The 18,408-nt window shown below is 41.9% G+C and overlaps 2 protein-coding genes across 3 annotated transcripts in view; one reads left to right on the top strand and one right to left on the bottom strand.

Moving 5' to 3' along the window:
* Positions 1-18,408, bottom strand: part of LOC146469034 (propionyl-CoA carboxylase beta chain, mitochondrial-like) — a 90,438-nt gene that overhangs the window by 6,123 nt on the left and 65,907 nt on the right. The gene's annotated exons all lie outside the window — the stretch shown is intronic.
* Positions 90-18,408, top strand: part of LOC146469038 (protein unc-80 homolog) — a 54,704-nt gene continuing 36,385 nt past the window's right edge. The window contains exons 1-14 of one of the 2 annotated variants that reach the window (XM_085123639.1): positions 90-365; positions 1,660-1,711; positions 2,604-4,782; positions 5,199-5,548; positions 5,756-6,124; positions 7,210-7,572; positions 8,184-8,544; positions 9,874-10,826; positions 11,434-11,572; positions 12,029-12,137; positions 12,539-12,611; positions 13,372-13,627; positions 14,935-15,012; positions 17,815-17,925. In XM_085123639.1, coding sequence (XP_084979765.1) covers positions 271-365; positions 1,660-1,711; positions 2,604-4,782; positions 5,199-5,548; positions 5,756-6,124; positions 7,210-7,572; positions 8,184-8,544; positions 9,874-10,826; positions 11,434-11,572; positions 12,029-12,137; positions 12,539-12,611; positions 13,372-13,627; positions 14,935-15,012; positions 17,815-17,925 — 5,488 coding nt within the window. In that variant the 5' untranslated portion in view covers positions 90-270. The remainder of the gene's footprint in view (positions 366-1,659; positions 1,712-2,603; positions 4,783-5,198; positions 5,549-5,755; positions 6,125-7,209; positions 7,573-8,183; positions 8,545-9,873; positions 10,827-11,433; positions 11,573-12,028; positions 12,138-12,538; positions 12,612-13,371; positions 13,628-14,934; positions 15,013-17,814; positions 17,926-18,408) is intronic. The other variant, XM_085123640.1, reaches the window with a different exon arrangement.

Raw genomic sequence — 18,408 nt, 5'->3', positions numbered from 1 at the left:
GGGAACCAAGCTTTTTCTAACAAAGTAACCTGGCCTTCAGATAGCTTTTCCCAGAATGCCTTTCAGAATAAATGAAATGTATTGTAAATAAACATGGCGGCCAGTGACACCGGAGATGTTTTAAATTATTGGTCAGGATTGATCACTGCTGTCTCATTATTTTTTGCCGAAATCTGTTCCCGAAAAACCCATTGCGGATGACAAATAATGGAAGCCCTCCACGTTTGGATAGCATAAGTGGGTCATCGCACTTACTTTGAGTTTTTATAAATGGCGGCTGATAAAGTGTTCACCACCCGCAATTTCGAAGGAGAAAGAAGAGCAATACCTCTAGCAATCCAGACGTACTTTTGGCGGCAAACAAGGTAATAATATCTCTCTTGTTTGGCAATGAATGTCACTTCAATTGAAGTTGACTCACACGGTTCGTGGTTACTTTTCATTGTGTCTGTCGAGCTCTGCCCAAAGCGTTATTCAGTGGATTTTCTAATCGCAACTTCGGCATGCATGAATCCAAAACAAAGCCGTTTTCATCTCCTGCTCTCCTGCTGACACTAAATTAATTAGTCTTTCATCCAGTTCGTACTGCTTCTTGATCGTTGTGTCGAGTGCTTTGAAAATCATCGTTATGTGATGGAAAGAAACCCATAGATCTTTACTTAAAGACCTAAACTTCGCGACATGTCCTTGAAAGTTAAGTACACATTCATGTTTTTTTTTTCTTTTTATATCAAGGACTACAATTGCAAGACTAACGAACGGCTGTTTTAGTTGTGTTTCAGTAAATGTACAAAAATCGACAACTCAGCTATATTCTAGACTTAGATACCTCATCAAGTACATTACAGCAATAAATGCAGCAGTTTATATAATCACACCAAGACATTCCTTTTATTAGCCTGCGAGCAGAGGCCCTTTGATCTTCCTAGGAAGATCAAAGGGTCTCTGCTTGCAGGCTTATCTTTTGATAGATAAAAAAAAAATATTGTGTGGACATTAAGGGGTATAAAATGGTCCTTGAAAAATGATGGGTCTCAGAATTTTCGGCGAGTCTCGAAATCTGGACATCTCAAACCAGAGTCTCGGACTCTCAAGCTCATAAAAAATAAAGCGAGAATCGGAATCTCTTGTTTTGAAACTTGAATCTCAGAGTCTAGCTAGCCAAGTTGTTTTACGTCTGAATGAACCATCATAGAACAACAAAACAAAGAATAAATTATAGTGAAAAATGGCTCAACATCACAATCGCGCAGGATGTGAAACATGTAGGCTTGGATAAATTCTGCTCGTAAATTGCCATATTATACCTAAAAAAAAGAGCAAGGCTGGTTTCACAGCATCTCGTGCTCAGTTTTTTGTTTACAGCGTCTCAGGCTCGAATTTGAAAAAAATAGTTAAATTTTGGTCTCAGATTTTAAATGAGGGTCTTGGCATCTCGGCAAGTCTTGGATTTTAAACCTTCTATACCCTTACATTTCTGCTGGTGAAATTTGATGGGTGGGTGATTATTTATATTTTAATTATTTGGGTTCAATTCGGGGAGGGGGCAGTTATTCAAGGATGGGTGGGGCGGGTGATTAGTTGAGGAAATACAGAATGTGAGTCTTCCTCAAAGCCATACCACATTTTCTTGTATTAATCTTGATTTTGTTTAATCAGTCAGCTGCTAAAGCCAACACTTGTCAGAAGAAATTATGAGTCAACTTGCATAGTAAGTCTATACTTTGTTTTAATTTGGTACTGATGAACACATACACTGTAGAATTCAAATTATCTCTAGGAAGTGACTTTTTAGAACCTTTCATTTGAATGATCGCACTTAAGGAGTTTGTTCAGACTTAAAAGTTAGAAGCATCTCGTACAGTTATTGTGCATCCTGTTGAAGTACTGGTTAGTTAGATTTGTTACATGGACGTTTTTTCCTAGTTGTATTTGTATATGAATTCTAACTATATAATTATATTGCTAGTCAGAAATCCCATTCAAGCAACCATTGTATTATTTGTTAATTTGGATACCGATCCAAATAATTTAACTATTAATTTGGATACCGATCCAAATTAACTATTAATTTGGATACCGAAGATATTTTGAAATAATATATTCCTGACAAAATCAGCATTATTTTTTACCCTTAAATAATACATTTTACTGTGTTGATGCATTATGTTGAGATCAAAAAAGCTCAAAAACTCATTAATAATTCATAAGCCCATTGACATATCAAATGGTCGATAATACATCATGTGCAGTGACTTTATATCAATTAAACCTCATCCTTTTCAGCTGATAAAACACTCCTCATTATTATATGGTGTTTTATCAGCTGATAAAACACTCCTCATTATTATGTGGTGTTTTTCTCATATGCTAATTTGCAACGGCTGCGCCTCGTGGTTTTAACCCAATAAAACACTCCTGCTCGTTTTTTAAACATTACATACAGTTTTTTATATATTTGTTAAGTTCAGATTTGAAGTTACAATGACACTACATTCACAATGTACATCACAAAAATGTTATTGATTTCAGGAGGAAAGGATGGTTTTCTTTTCTAGTTATTTTAATAACAGTCATTTCCTTCTTTTCTCTTTCAATTTCAGTCATTTGAGAGAATCATTTGTGAGAACAGAATACAGGATCTACAGCCAAGTTTGGCCAGTGCCGTCAAAAGCATAAACAGATGGCATCTCATACAATCCTCTGTGCCTTACATCCTTCTGTGCTGTTCCAAGCTCCTCTCAAACAGATGCCGCCTAGGAAATGTAGAGAGACTTGGTAATGCTGAACGTGAACTGCTGTACACTCTACACTGGATTTTACTGGAGGGACCTAGAATCTGCTGCATTGTCGACACTGAAAGCTTGCTGTACCCACAAACCATTATAGAGCAGTTTGTACATGGGCTCATACCACATGTTTATAGTATGCGTGAGAGTGATCTTACTTTCAGGTTGGAAAATGGAGTTGCTATTTGGGGACCACTCTGGAAGCATGAAAAGCCACAAGTGACTCCATTTGTCACTAAAGTGCTCATGAAGGATCCAGCATCTGGAGAAGATGATGGATTTAAATTTGCTGCGGCACAAAATGAGCCGGATGCTGAATCAGAGTTTGCACCTGCCACTGTTTTTGATGTTGCCGTTTTAAAGTGTTTGTCTTCCACTGGGTGGGCCGAGGATGGCATTGTGTGGGCACTCCGATACCTCACTGAATACCTCAAGAGAGAGTTTAACCTCCCCGATGAAGGCATAAGCAGTGGACACTCCAGGGAAATCAGACTCAATAGTCCTGCTTGTGGGTCTCCCGCAGAAAGCACCGGGACAGACTCCAGTGCAGCAAAGACTTTAAATATTGACAGTTCAGGGGACAATTTGACTGTTGATGTAGAATCTACAAAACCTGATAGAGAGGTGGTGAAGACTGCTGATGGAGAGATGCAAACTCCAGCATCTGAAGGCACAAAAGAAGATAGTAATTTATCAGTGTGTTCATGCCAAACAGAAGATTGCAACAGCAATGCTGCAACCAAAGGTGAAGAAAATTTAGAAGTAGCAGATCCTCAAAGTGAAACAGACAGTAAAGGCAAAAATGGTCAAGGCGATGGATATCTCAGTGCTAATAGACTGTCATCTGATGGGAACCAGGATGCTTTGAAAATTCCTCACAGTTCAGATGAGGACAAACTTGATGCCTCTGGTCTTGAACGCTCAGGCTCAATAAAGTTGAGAATAAGGGTGCAGTCTTCTCCTGTTTTGTCAAGAGGGGGAAGGGTGATAACTGCAGTGGCTTCACCATCTGGCGGTCCTGTGCTAAATGACAGCAGAAAAGCAGTTGATGAAGATAATTCCCAAGACCTCAGTGATTCTGGAGGATTTCTTAATCCTAAAGTGTTTATCAAACCATCTGACACCCTTCAGGTGCCCTTGGTTGGTGCAACAAATGATGCAGATATGCAAGAGAACAATTCAAATGGTTCACTGCCAGAAAACAATGTGGCTAATTCTACAAGCAATTATGTTTCTAATTCAGAGGCTAAGCCAGTGTCAAGTGCTGGGGAGGGTGGACAAGCTTACCATGGGCCTACACAGTCAAGCTTTCAAGACTCGAACAATTCTTCTGGTGCATTTGAAAGCATAGTGTCGTATGAATGCGAGGAAGGTTCTCCCATAGAAAGAATCCCTTCAGACGGAGCTACTTCAGTTGATCAACTGAGTCAGTTGCAGCTTTACAAGCGCGTTTCAGAGCGACCCAGTTCAAGCCACACAAGCAGCAGTTCAGCTGAAAGTGAGAGTCAGCCATTGTTAAACCCAGCAAAAACTCCACAGGCAAAACCTACATCAATCCTGGAAGCGCTGGACACTCCGCGAGGAAGCCTCAGCACCAACCAGGATTCATTGGTGAGAATAGATCGGTATTTTGTCTTCCCCGGGACTGCTGATTACATCACGACTGATGGTAGACTCAGCATTGTGGTAATTCTACAGGCACTCTACAGCATCCTGCATGAGAACCCTACTTCCCGAATCTGTGACGCCACACTTACTGTCCTGTCCCATGCGGTTAAGATTCATGAAAACAACAATTCCAAGAAAAGGGACAGCTCATTTCAGTATGATGACAGGACCGTTGCCGAGACGCAGGCAGTAGGCTTCAGGAGTCCACATAGTGAGAACGTTCTTGGTAGATTACGCGCCAGTTTTTATGGAAGGCCCCCAAGTTTTCTTGGTCTGGCTGTGGGCTGTTTGGTTAGTCTGATCAAAGCACTAGGATGTCCTCTAGGTAAAGTACTCAGACTAAATAATGAATTTTGTCCTGCTAGCACTAAAGACACAAATGATGGCTCAGTGTGTATTTTGTAGTGCTAAAGTGAACCCAGGAATTTTCTGTTGAGTGTTAGCCCTAGTAAGAAAATGTGAGACCACACAAGACAAAGAAAATTGAAGCAATGAGGTCAGATGGGAGCAAGACTCTCTCAATCTTTTACTCAGACCAACTGTTTGCGATGAAATGTGTTCTTGTTTATCTTTGCTTTGGGTATGGTTCTCATAGTCTTGAAAAGATGAAATAATATTAAGTTTACAGTATATTTTTTTATGTACATGGCCAATCAAGGGTTTACTGCAGGGAGTTGAAGAGAACTTGTTACAAATTTTTTAATGACCATTTTTAATTGTTTCTGTTCTCCATATTATTAGGGTGTGGTGAAGGCTGCCGCGGGATCACTGGCGATCGACTTAGAAATCTAGCCAATGACCTCCTTTCTCAACTCTACCATAGTGATGAAGCAGCATTCAAAATGTGGCTTCAGCAGTATGCCAGATTAGAGCCTCACGAGGACCTGGTCGACTTCCTTCATGCGCTGGTTGGATTCTGCGAAGATGACCAAGAACATTCAGATGACGAGATGCCAGTTGGACCAAAGGATGACAAGAAAAAGGGGCTGTTTAACATACCAGAAGGCATCAATGGCGTCGTTATAGGTGGAGTTTTCAAGACTTTGATCAGTAGAGTGGCAGAGATGAATTTCCTTGATCTGACAAATTTGGTGAGTGTTAACAAAATGAGAGATCAAAGCATCCAAGAGGGAGCTAGTTACCGTAGTACATCTTTCCTGCAGGGAGTTCACATGTACGCAGCCACATGTACTACGGTGATGGCAACAAAAACGTCAAAAAACAACAGGATGTAATGAGAAAAACAATGGCCTTACACATGCATTATAAATTATAAATTATATTTTTTTTTCTTGCAGACTTTTTATGGTGAGCTGCGCCAACTTCTGAGGTTTGTGAAAGAGTCCTATGGTGGGGTATTTTGGAAAGTCGCTTTGAGTGGGCTTTTGGATTCAGCTTTCAAAGAAACCAAAGACAAAACAGAAGCAAGCAAAACCGTGGACCAAGATGTGTTAACCAGAGGTACAGTGACAACATTGCAGAAAAAGGGGACTAAAGCAACAAAGGTGGAGAGAACAGGGACGTACAAGACCAAGCGGAAATTCTTGCAGAAGTTTGGTCGTGTTACGACAGAGAGTTCTGATGGAAGCAGTAGTCTGTCTAAAGTTCCTTCTTTTGTTGATTCACCCCCTTTAGAGACGGCATTATCTCCTAGGAGCAAAAGAAAGGTAGAGTTTACCATTTTTACCAGAAATGGCTAGTTACCTGTACATGTATTTCACAGTTTAGTGGAGCAGGGATGGCGCAGTGGTGAGAGCACTCGCCTCCCACCAAAGTGGCCCGTGTGCGATTCCCGGAGTTGATACCGTATGTGCCTTTAAACACGTCGCTTTTCTCACCAAAGTAACAACGTACCGAGAAAGACCATATACATTGTTCGAGTGTTGCTTAGGCCATTTCTTTTAATTTCGAACTCTAAAAAACGTGTGTTTTTGTAATTGAACGAGGAGAGAAACTAAAGCGAGCCGTGAGAATACTTGAAAGTTTACGACCCAACGATGGAACGATGGACCAACCGAGCGAGTGACATTTCCCCACATTACGATGATACATTCATTGCGCGTGCGTGCAATCACAAGTTAAAAAGCAGGGGGGTTGTGCATGTATAGATAGAAAGTCGCTTAAGGACGGTGCCTACTATTGTTACTGCGCATACGTTCTGCGCATCGCGAGATGCTCGGGTTTCCTATGGGTGGTGCTTACTAATCCAGGAATATTTTTGCGCGGTTTAAAACTATACGGAGAAAGCAGAACTTACCACATGCTTTTGGTATCTCAAAAAAAGATTGGGGGTAACCATGCATTTTTCAGAGATAATTAAGCTTCAATTTAGGAAAAAATCCCATACATTGCTTTATATTTTGGCGTTTTTTAGAGATATTAATGTTTAATTATCTCTGAAAAATGCGTGGTTACCCCCAATTTTCTTTTTGGATTCCAATAGCTCTTGCTTACGTCTGCTTTTCCGTCATAGTCATACCCGCACAAAAATACTTCGGTATTAGTAGGCACCGTCCTTAAAAAAGAAAACAATGAGAGAGCGTAAAATATAGTTTAATGACCAAGTTCCCACAAGTCTCCTATCCATGTAGCTCAGTGGTAGAGTATCCGAACTAGTAATCGGAAGGTCTTAGGTTTGACTCCTGTTGACAGAACTCGGATTTCCTTTTTCCGAGTATGCGTGTGTTACTGTCTGAAAAATTTGTCTATCATTTGTTCACAGTGGTAATCTGGTTTTGTTTATTTTGTTTAGATATTCACGCTCGGGACTTGGAGAAAACAGAAAACTGTAGAAACACAATTTGGCAGTGTCGAGGATCTGCTAGACTCAGAATCGCCTTCAGACCAGTCCTCAACTACAAAGCGCCGGCTTCTCAAGTCAAAGTCATCAAGTAGAAAGAAACTGGATGATGTCTTCCCCGTAACGAAGAAAATAGCAGATAGCTCTTTTGCTGAACCAGCTCTGCCGATAGACATAGTGGTGCACGAGTTCGAGACAAAACCAGTGAACATAGAAGCGCTCAGAGCTGGCATGGTGAGGTTTAGGTTTCTTCTTCATGGATGCCAGCCAGGCTCTGTACCAGATCCGAAGATTGTTGCTTCTATGTTGGACTTGGTGAGTTGGCTGAATGTTTTGGGTGTTAAATTTTGTCAACTGGGTGGATCAAGTGATTTAGCCACCGTGAAAATAACCTGTGTTGCAAGCGTTAGGGTTTTGTGCTTTGTTCGCTTTTTGACCGTGGGGATATTAGGACAAGACCATTTTACGTTCTCGTCATAACATAACGTAACATAATACTTATTCAACTTTGTCGTTGAAACAGCCAAAAATGTGCAAACTCCACGGAAATGCTTGTTACACAGGTTACAGTAAGGAACTTCGAGAGGTAAAATGTGGAGCATAAGGCCTTCTCTTCAAGACGATTTTGATGGAATTCTTAAAAATATTGACTAGTAAGGCCCTGTGCCCAGTTGTTCAAAGCCCGATTCACTTGAACTTTGATTCGAGTTTAATTGCTAAGGATTCTTTGAAAAGATTTTAGCCTGTTAAATTTGACTTACACTTCTCTACCATTAGCTTAAAGTTAGTTTTTGAAAACATTTTTAAAGGAGCGAGATAAAAACCTCGGTTAACTGTTAATCGGGGACTAGCGTTAATCGGCTTTTGAACGACCGGGCTCAAGAGTTAAATGATTAAACAATGCGTTTATTGGTTTATAATTTCAGGAAGCACCAGTAGTTTCCCGAGCATCCCTTCTTCTTGAGTGTTGTGTTCTTGTTAACAAATGCAACCAGGGTGAATGGCCTCAGTGGTTAAGAGGGAGTCTTCCTTCACTTGCCCATCGCCGAGGGGGCCACTCTTCGACCGCAGCTTCTTCGTTTGCAGGCATGTTTGCTCAACGCCGCAACCTTGTGGCCATGCATGAGGCTGGCACCTTGTTCCATGCTTGGGGCGTGGCATTGGGCAAGAAACTGGAGCAGGTGTTGGCAAAGAAGAGGAAGAAGTTGTTGCCGTCTATTGAGGAGGAAGGCGGGAAACCAATCATAGCAGAGGAGGAGGAGATGGAGGAAGATTTCCTTGATGAAGGTCAGTAAAAAGTGGAAAACTTCTCAGCAGACCTGCACCTGTCAAAAGCTCTATTTTTTTACTGGACCCTCAGAACCTGCAGCTGCTGATTTTTAGGGCTGTCAGACGTTGCAAATGGTGGGTCGCTCAAAACGTCTTGTCAGATTATGAGTGGTGAGGGTACTTAAGATCATTTTCAACTGATGCTCTTTTAGATACTGGAAGATTCATACATTATAGTCTATACAATTTCAAGAAATGTTAATAAACTTCATCTGTAAATGTATCTTACTCCAGTGGAACCGCTTACAGTCCAATAAAATAGGGTTTCATGAAAGACAGTGGTTGCAAGAGTTGGGGGTTTGGGGGCAAAGGAAGACTGCCGTAATAAGAAAGTGTTTGGTTGTAAGGTGGGTTCTGTCTTGAGGCCCCAAGGTTCATTCGGAAGAACAGTGTGATGGTTTTAAACTCTTTGTAAGGCAAACGGCAACGGTAACCAAAACATCACTTCGGTGAAAATGTAGCTTTATTTTAGTTGTGCTTCTTGGCGATTATTTCAACTCGTTCACTTCTACAGAAACGGCGAATTGCCCAGTAACCAAATTGGTGGGAGTGGCGTTGAAATTTAGAAAGAGAATGACATAATATTGCTTTTAGAAAAGTCAGAAGTAAATTTTAAAGGGATTTCTCCCAGGAAGAACAAACTATAATCTGTTTTAACCGACTTCTGTAAAATACACAGGAAGAACTTAAAAAAATTGGCCAATTTTTTTAAGTTGCAATCCATTAACATCCGAGCCATCTGCGGCCAAAAATAATGAATACTAGTTTCTGTGCACTGGTAGGGTTATTGTTAACAAAACTGAACCATTATTTCTTAAAGGTTTCCATCGATAAAAATATATTTTTTGGCCGTTCAAATTGGCACAAAAATAAGTGATACTGCCCCTTTAAGGTCCCTACTTTGGTTTGCCTAACTTGGGGAACTGGTCATAACAAGTTTGTTCAAAGAGTACCCACCTTGTCTGGGGTAGGAGGGTTATCGAAGACACCACCTATCTCATAAACATTACCAACAAAATTTTATTGGCTTTCAAATTTGCATTGACACAGAATTATTCAGCTAGCAAGAGTCAGCATTGCTAGATAAACAAGAAAAGTGAGGTTTGGATATCATTGTCAATTTCTACTGCTGGATAGAGGGGTGGCTATGCGATAACGCCATTTTCTTCTAAGGTTGAGGAAGGAGGGTGCAGGCAGGGACCACCATCTATTTTGGGGTTTCGTGGGTCTTGTTCGAGTATAGTCGTTTTGACCACTTCCCTTATTTTATTTTTTTCTTTCCGTTAGCAACCTTGAGTGACTCTGTCAAGGTTTGCCCCTACCCACTCTTGATGATAGCATGTCAACTTCTTCTGGAGATAACCGCCTTCCTGCGTGAGAGTCATGGTCTCTACTCCGTTAGCAAGCCTGCCTCGAGGCCTCTGCATCGTTATGTCCTGCCCAGGAGACGGCAAAGTGTTTCAAGCCACCGAAGGTCTACTGTGTTGTCCCCTGACTCACAGCAGCGTCGTTTAAGCAGTATAATTGGTGGAGGTGGAGAAAGAATTCGGAGAGCTAGCATATGGAGCCAAGCTTCTGTACAAACAGATTCTGCTTCTAGTCCCAGCAGAACCTTGCAGGAACCGCCAATGATTACAGTCTCGGTGACTGATCCAAGCAGTAAAAATCTTGAGGCACCAGAACTTGAGGTTGTCAAGAGAGAGCGACGCGACAGCACTGAACGAGCTAGAAATCGTTCAAGTTTGTATTTTCCCAGGCACAGCACACAAATCTCACCTAAAACAGCCAAAAGGATGGCTAAAAGGAGTGCTATGGGTGGGGAGGGTGAGTCAGTGCGGCTCAGAACAAAATCTACCAGATGTGACGCAAAGCATCTCAGTGTGGGTACGGCAGTGATGTTTGATGATGACGATGATGAGTCTGAAGATGAAGATCCAACTGCGCACCTACCGTGGCTGAATGCTGTGATACAGCTGAATAGTTCAACTGCTTTCTTGTGTGATCATCAAGGGGTGTGCCCTATCAACTGCCACAAACGACAAAGTCGTAGCTGCTCTCGAATGGTGCGAGCACTGAAGACAGTTTACAGTTCCGCAAGCAAGGTAGACAAGAATACTGACAAGGGCACAGCAAGAGGGCGTGGCAGTCCTTTGATCAGTGCACCTCAGGTGGGAGGGGTGGAGCAATCATCTCAGAGAGATAAGGATGACGAGGAGATGATACAGTATATATCTTCAGGCGTAAGTAATGGTGCCTTTTCAGCGTAGTAGCTTAAGGAACTGTGAGGCTGATTTAAGGATGCTGCCTCCTCATATTGACTTATTTTGGTGCAATTTATGACTGTACGGTAAAAAACAGATTAAGTAATGTTTGAAACACGAGCAGCAGTGTTTTATCGGGATTTAAAACCACGAGGCTCAGCCGAGTCGTTTTAGACCCGATAAAACACGTGCTGCGAGTTTTTTGAACGGCTTCAAAAACATTCCTGGAAAAGCGTGTGTCAATAGAGCTGATAACAATTATGTTTTTGTAAACGTTGGAAATTAGCATACGAGAAAAACACCGCATACTTAACTAGTGAGGAGTGTTTTATCAGCTGATAATACACCGCATACTAATAAGGAAGAGGTTTATCGATATAAAGTCACTGCACCTGATGTATTATCGACCATTTGATAGGTCAATGGGCTTATAAATTATTGATGAGTTTTTGGATGGATTTATAAACTAATTCGACACCTTCCAGAGAGGAATTTTCAGTGGCACAGGAAAAATAGTTTTGCTTGCAACTGCTTACGAAGACAATGGTGATGATGACTTTGAAAATGAGCTGTTCTCATATTTCAGATTTCCAGTCTTTCCCACTGCCCATTTTCGGTGATTGCCAAGGCCGGCACAGTGATCGACACTGAACATCTGATGGAGACACTTCCTGTGGTCTGGGAACTGCTTCTTGACGAGGATCAACAACTGGTGTCATCTGCTGGTATGTGGTTTAACACATGTCTGTAGGTACATAGACTGCGAGCAGTCATACTTCTTTCCTCAGATCACGCACGGAAAGTGACGGTAAAATTATAGAAAGGTGAACGCGAGGGATTGACCTTGGTGCACTTAATATTCGTCGTCCGTAGTCAACAGATATCCTGCGATATACGTAATTTCGTGTGTCGGAGAGAAAAATGGCAAATTAAAGATCGTCTTCAGCTTTTCTGCGATAAAACTGTGCTTTGTTATCAATGTGTTGAGTAACAAAACAATAATTTTCAATCTTGCGGAATATCCCCTGATTTTAGCCAACTTGGCCTACGGCCTTGTCGGCTAAGTATCCGGCGATATTCCTCTTTTTTGCAGGATAATTATTGAAATATTTTGGTATTTAGATGTAGAGCTTTGATGTAATATCACGATGCTTACATACAGTCTTTGCTCCAATGTTTAGCTACAGTGTTCCTGCTGACTGGGATCCGTCTAAGAGACACAGTGGAGCAGATGTTACACAAAGAACTTGTTTGTGCTGATGCCAATGAGCGTGTCAAATCGCTTCAGAGGTAGGTATTCTGCAGGTAGATCGATCCAGGGGTCGTGAGTTCAAATCTCTCCGAGGTCAGAAATTTTTCTTTGATTCTTTTTCCTTTTTTCGATCCACTTTGTCGGTCTCTCTCTTTCCATGACCCCTTGCTTGCCCACCTAATATTTTTAATTCTGACGGGATTGTTTGCAGCAGAGCTGAATGCTAAATGTATCTATGAAAATCAAATTCAAAGTGATTCCATTAAATTGCATCGCACATCTCAGCTGCGGGTAATTTCTTGTGTCCTAAGCGCACACACACATAACATTGCGGTTTTGCATTGAGGTTAAGCTCGGAGTAAAATTAGTACTCTCCCTTGGTGTTATCTATTACGCTGTCTAAGGTGCTTCACTTTCTTTTCATGCTGTTAATTCCTAGGTTTGAGGTTTTGTGGCAATCCAGGTATCATGCCTGGCCAAGGCTGCAAGAAGGAGCAAGATTAATTTTAAAGGTATTTTTCAGCATTTAGTACAATGCTTATGGGCAAGGTCAAAAAGTTATTGCTATATGCGATAGGTTTTTTTTAGTTTGTTGATCTATACCATCCCATCGAAAATCGATCCTAATCATTAGCTTTCAAATATGATATTGATCTATGATAGAAAGAAGTGGCATTCGCCTTAGGTGAGAAAGGTTAAGTACTGTTTCAAGCCACGTATTCTGAAAGTTGGCAACTTGCTTCTGATGTTCCAACTTGGTTACTGTCGCTCAAAATTCCACAGCTAAACCTTTATCTACCTCCCAGCCCCTACGACAAGGATTAGCTCAAGCTTCTCCTTATAGTTTTTCTTTTATGTTTAACTACTTCAACTTTGCAACTGTAATTCGAGATTCCACTGTCAAAAACTTGCTTCACCCTCCCCTCCCTAGCCTGTTCCAGCCGTTCAGATAGTGGAAAGTGGCGCGAAAAAAATTGCGCGCAGTCTCTTCTCGTTTCTTCGCGTCCGCAATTTTTTTCTACCCCGTTCACCACTATCTGAACGCCTGGAACAGCCTATTCCTCCCCTTCCCCCCTACTGTGAGTAAAGTCTTAAGCCACTTACCCCCTATTTTGCGCCTTTGTTTGCTGTTTCATCATTACAACTGTTACGGCAGCTCCCATGACCAAATCGCTTCACCCTCCCCTCCCTTATTGCGGATATGGATTCACAGCGTCCCGAGATTTTGTCATTTCAAGCTCTGCTGTTTCATCTTTACCACTCTCGCTCTAGGTTCCGCCACCTAAAGTTGATTTCACCCTCCCCTCCCCTGCCGTGGGAATGGCCTCAAGCCATCCCCCGGATTGTCCTTGGGATCCGCGTCTCCTATTGGACGAGCAGCAGGAACAGAAGAAGAAGGAGACAAAGAAGGTTAAGGACAGTGGAAACGAGCTAAAGAAGAAGCAGGAGAGGTGCGAGTACCTGATACGAGCTGTACCAGTGTCCATGGAGGCAACTGTTGGTGTTAACGTCGCAGAAGATGAGAAAGGTAAGCTTAGAAGGAAGGGGTCAGGCACACAGACACCAGTGCTCTCAGCTCCAGTGAGCCCAATCTCGTACCCAGAGTCCTCATGCCCTTGGGACAGCAGTTGGTCGCCAGGAGAGACTCTGGAGAATTCGAAAAAATAAAATTTTTTGATTGGCTGCCAGAGTCTCTCCTGTCGACCAACCGCTGGCCAAAGAGCCTGAGAACTCTGGGTACGAGATTGTAGTGAGCCCCACTCAAGCTTTAAGCTCCAAAAAAATTAGATACGATTAACGATGTTTCTTCAGCATGATCCAGTGTATATGTGCTTGCTGACACTCAACCACACTTAATATTACCCACCTATGTAAGTCTATTTTATGTTTGAACTGTTATTTTCCTGACAGCTTTGTTGTTTGAAGCCTTTCAATGGTAAGCTATTGTCGCCAGTTTGCACTGCAATGATTTCTTGTGGTAGTAGCGCAGTAATGTCACGTCATGGCCAACACTAGTCCATTACCGATCACAACACCGGTTCCATTATAAGAAGCATTAAGGACGCCACTATTGGCATAGCATGGTCAAACCGGCTTGCACCATTACCGAACACAGCTCTCTCACCAGCTGATCACCAATAGTGGTACACTATTGTAAAGGCCCATCTTTCTCTACATTAGTAAACACGGTCCTCGCACTACGGCACCAGCACGAGCACCAGATGTAGAACCAATATTAACACAATAATGTCTCTTAGCTAACCTTTGCTCCATCACCAAACACGGAGGGACGCCCATTTTGTCTTCCATGAAAAGCAGCCATGTTGGCCCAATATTGTCTCTTGCCAGCCTTGCTTCCGTCTTCTAGCGCTGCACTTGCACCATCTTGAGCACCGTCGTTGGCACAACATTGTCAGGGCCAACCTTTGTCTCTGTCAGCATCGCAGCAATGTTGGCTCAATATTAACTCTTGGCCAGCCTTGCCCCCGTCTTCAAGCACAGCACTCTCACCAACTTGCGCTTCATTGCTGGTACAACATTGTCATAGCCAACCTTTGTCTCCATCAGCACTGCATCAATGTTGGCTCAATGTTATCTTTTGGCCAGCCTTGCTTCATCTTCAAGCACAGCACCTGCACCATCTTGAGCACCATTACTGGAACAACATTGTTATGGCCAATCTTTGTCTCTGTCAGCACCGTGTTGAACACCAATATTGGTGCGAATGTTCTGGTAGCACATACATGTATATGGCACATCAAATAATCAGAAACATGGTTAAAGTGGCAAGTTCATTGTTGTTTTTCTTTTCTTTTATTGCTGTGGGTTGTTCAGCTGATCGCTTAGCTCGCTTAGATGTTAGGCATTACCATTTGGACGCTGCAGAAACCACAGGAGACGGAGAAGATGCAGGTTTGAGCTATTCTAACAGAATGCTGTTTCTTTGAAAACTAATGAATTAATGGCGGTTTTAACCCTTAATCTCCCGAAAATGAATTTTGGAAACAAGTAAAACGAATAAGTCCACATTAAATGGTTTCATCCACAGATTCAGCAGTAAGCACCACCTTGCACAGCGTTAAACAATTCCTCACTCCAGAGGCACCACGGGGAAACTGGTAGTACGCGTGAGGGATTATGGGATCGTTTGGATTGTACCGATGAATAAGTGCTTTTCTCGGCAGTCAGTTGTAAAAGAAATACTATTTTAGGTGAAAACTATTTAACGAGAGCTACTCTACCAGGAGAAAATGCACTTATTCGTCCGTGCAATATCCATCCGTCTTCGCAAACTATCCCACAATTCCTTACTCGTACCAGTCTTCTCACCGTTTCTGGAGTGGGGAATACCACAATGAGATTATGGGAACAGAATATGGATTTAATCCGTCGCCTTAAAAACAACGATAAAAACCATCCGAAACTATTAATGTTTCTGTCGAGGGACTCGATATTAGAGAGATTTAGCTTCGCGTTTACGCCTAACGCCAAACGGGAAACGTCAAGCCAGTGTTTGTTCTAAAATGCATAAACTTGTGTTTCTCGTCCTCGCTTCTCTCTTTTTCGTGTTTGCTCGATAAATGTCGCCGACTGGGTGGAGATAAGCTTAAACCAAAAAAAGCTTCATTGTTTTTCATCAAAGAAAAAATTTCAGCCTGCCGTTTGCCGTAATCGCGATGCTAAATCTCTCAATTCCCTCGACAGAAACACTCTTTTGTTCAAAAACCGGTAGTTTTCATGTGAATATATTTCCGAGTTGCTTTGACCCTCATTATGAAAGCGAGGCTAAATGCAAAGCTTTTCACATGAAATTAGTTTTGTTTGCATATGAATGAAAACTAATTTTCGTAATAAAAGCTTTGCACTTAGCCTCGCTTTCATAATGAGGTTCAACGCAACTCCGAAAAAGCCTATCAGAGACTCCGAAGCTAGATCCTCCTTGTACAGCGTAATAAGCATTTACTACTTGGGAGTTTAATTCGTTTGATTTGTCACAATTGAAGACAGAAGACTGCGAGCTGTCTCTCTTTTGTTCGAAAATCTGTAGGGAAGAACGCAAAAGACTGAGCAAGCACGATATTCGAAGCGCGAGTCGCGCGTGCAAAGGGCAAAGCCGCGAGTAGCGCGCGCGCTGGATATTCCAGGGGCGCGACTCGCCCTTGGAATATCGTGCTCGCTCAGTTTCCTTGCGTTCATCCCCGCGGATTCTCGAACAAAAGAGAGACTGCTCTCAGTCTAGATTTCATCCACCAACTTAAAACATATAATATCAAGGTTTCATCCCAGAGATGAAGGGTTGACCTTTATTGACAAGCCAAGCTAATTATGTTAGTAGGAGTAACATAACGGGCTAATGTTTTTGCTGCTTGTATTGTGGACATTTTTGCGTTTGGTTTTTTGCATCCCCAGGGCTTGTTAATGCATAATTTAGGTAACTCTTTTGTTGCGATTATGTAATGCATAACTAACAATAAAACAAGCGAATTAAAGAAAAGGCGTTCCTTCAATCTGCTGAGTTTTGACGGAGTGAAAAGATCTTTTTACGAGTCAAGTGTCCCATCACGCATGTCGTTCTAGAAGAATTGCTTATACTCCTGGCCCCAGTTGTTCAAAGGCCGGATAACTTTATCCGCTGGATAAGGCACTCTTCAGCGTCTAGAATATACTTCATGTTAAATGTTGTCCAAGGTTTTCTTGCACTCTCCAACTAAGCAGTGGTTAGGTTGTGTATATTCGCTTGTGCACGAGGAAATACTGAAATCTTTGCACAGATTGAAACTGTCAGATAGTGACTTATCCACTGGATAAAGTTATTCGGCCTTTGAACAACTGGGGCCTGGATTGGATGTTATACCATTGCAAGTTGCCTTCAATGGCGACATGCACCGTTTGCAACGTCTTACATGGTTGGTCGAGAGAACGGAAGAACGAACAACAGAACAATACTCCCAACCCTAAAACACAATGCAGCTGCAGATTATCAGGGTCCAGTGAGAATAGAGCTTTGGAAGGAGCAGGCCAACTATGCCTTCAGTCTTTTGTTTGCTGGCACTTGGTAGTTGGCACCGATTTACGCACCTGAGGGGCTGAGACTGTGTGCAGCAGAGTGTCTTGTTGAAAGAAACAACCCAAAGGCAAAAACAAGCACTGGGCCACTACCGAAAGTTCGATTCGATCACCACAACACCGCTGCGCCTGCATGGAACATTTGATAAAGTGTTTCTCTGGTTTCTGCGAGGTCACTACCATTAATCATGTTTGAATTTTACGAGGATCAACATCGAGGGCAACAAGGAGGTTTCCTTATTGTGAAAGGTGTTTTGTGAATATTCCAGCTTGTTTTAGTTTGACTTGGAGATCTTGCATCTCATTTAACTGTGAATAAATTTGTGATAAAGGTTGTAAGAGATTCTTTCTCATTGATCTTGCTGGTGTTTTGTCAAAACTGTGTTAAAATTATGACAATATTGTCTGACTCGTTTACAAAAGGCTACCGCTTAGGTACCAAGTGCATTTTTATGAGCGTCTTTAGGGTTTTCGTATGTTAAGAACTATGGGTAAATATTCCAGTCGCCATCTTGTTTTTGGTATGGTGGATATTCGTTCTGGAAAGTTTCTTCAATTAGTGCTTTGCGCTAAATACATTGACACTTAAATAAAGTGATTTATTTATCTTATTAATGTTAATCTTAAAACTGCATACCATGATATTAGGTGAAAGCCAGCAAGTGGATGCTGAGTTGTGGCCACAGGCAGTATCCTCTGCAATCCCTGACGTCATCAAAATGATGGATGACGTCATGGTTGACAGTGAAAAGTTAGCAGGTAAGTCATAACAGGCAAATCGTCTCCTTTGTCTTCTTCTGTTGACCATTCTTTAATAGAAGACCGTATTGGTATTATCGTCAGAGCGGTTCAATTGAGTGGCTCTGTTGTTAGTTAACAAAACTCGCGCCACTTTCTCAACCAGTGGGAATCCAAACCAAAACCAATCGTGTTTTGGCCGCACGCGTTTTCCCGCGCTTGGCGCCAGTTACATGTACTTGCTTCGAATTCTGATTGTTTCATTGTGCTGTTTGCATCTGTTGTGACTGGCCAGAGTAATTACTTTGGTTTTGGTTTTACGACACTCAATTGGCAACCGCTCTATAGACCCTTCTCAAAAATGGTGGCAACAGATTTGAATGGGTTAAATTGAACTGAATTAAAAACTGATACCAGCACTGGAAAGAGCACCTTTACTTTAGTAACCTTGCAAAGTTTCAGCGTATTAGGTGTTATATCAGCTTAGGAAATGTAAGATGAAAT

This window comes from Pavona decussata, unplaced genomic scaffold, assembly GCF_977016875.1.
Source record: "Pavona decussata unplaced genomic scaffold, jaPavDecu1.1 SCAFFOLD_127, whole genome shotgun sequence".
Classification (NCBI taxonomy): Eukaryota; Metazoa; Cnidaria; class Anthozoa; order Scleractinia; family Agariciidae; genus Pavona; species Pavona decussata.
Note: the sequence above shows the minus strand (reverse complement) of the source record. Positions and strands in the feature narration are given on the sequence as shown.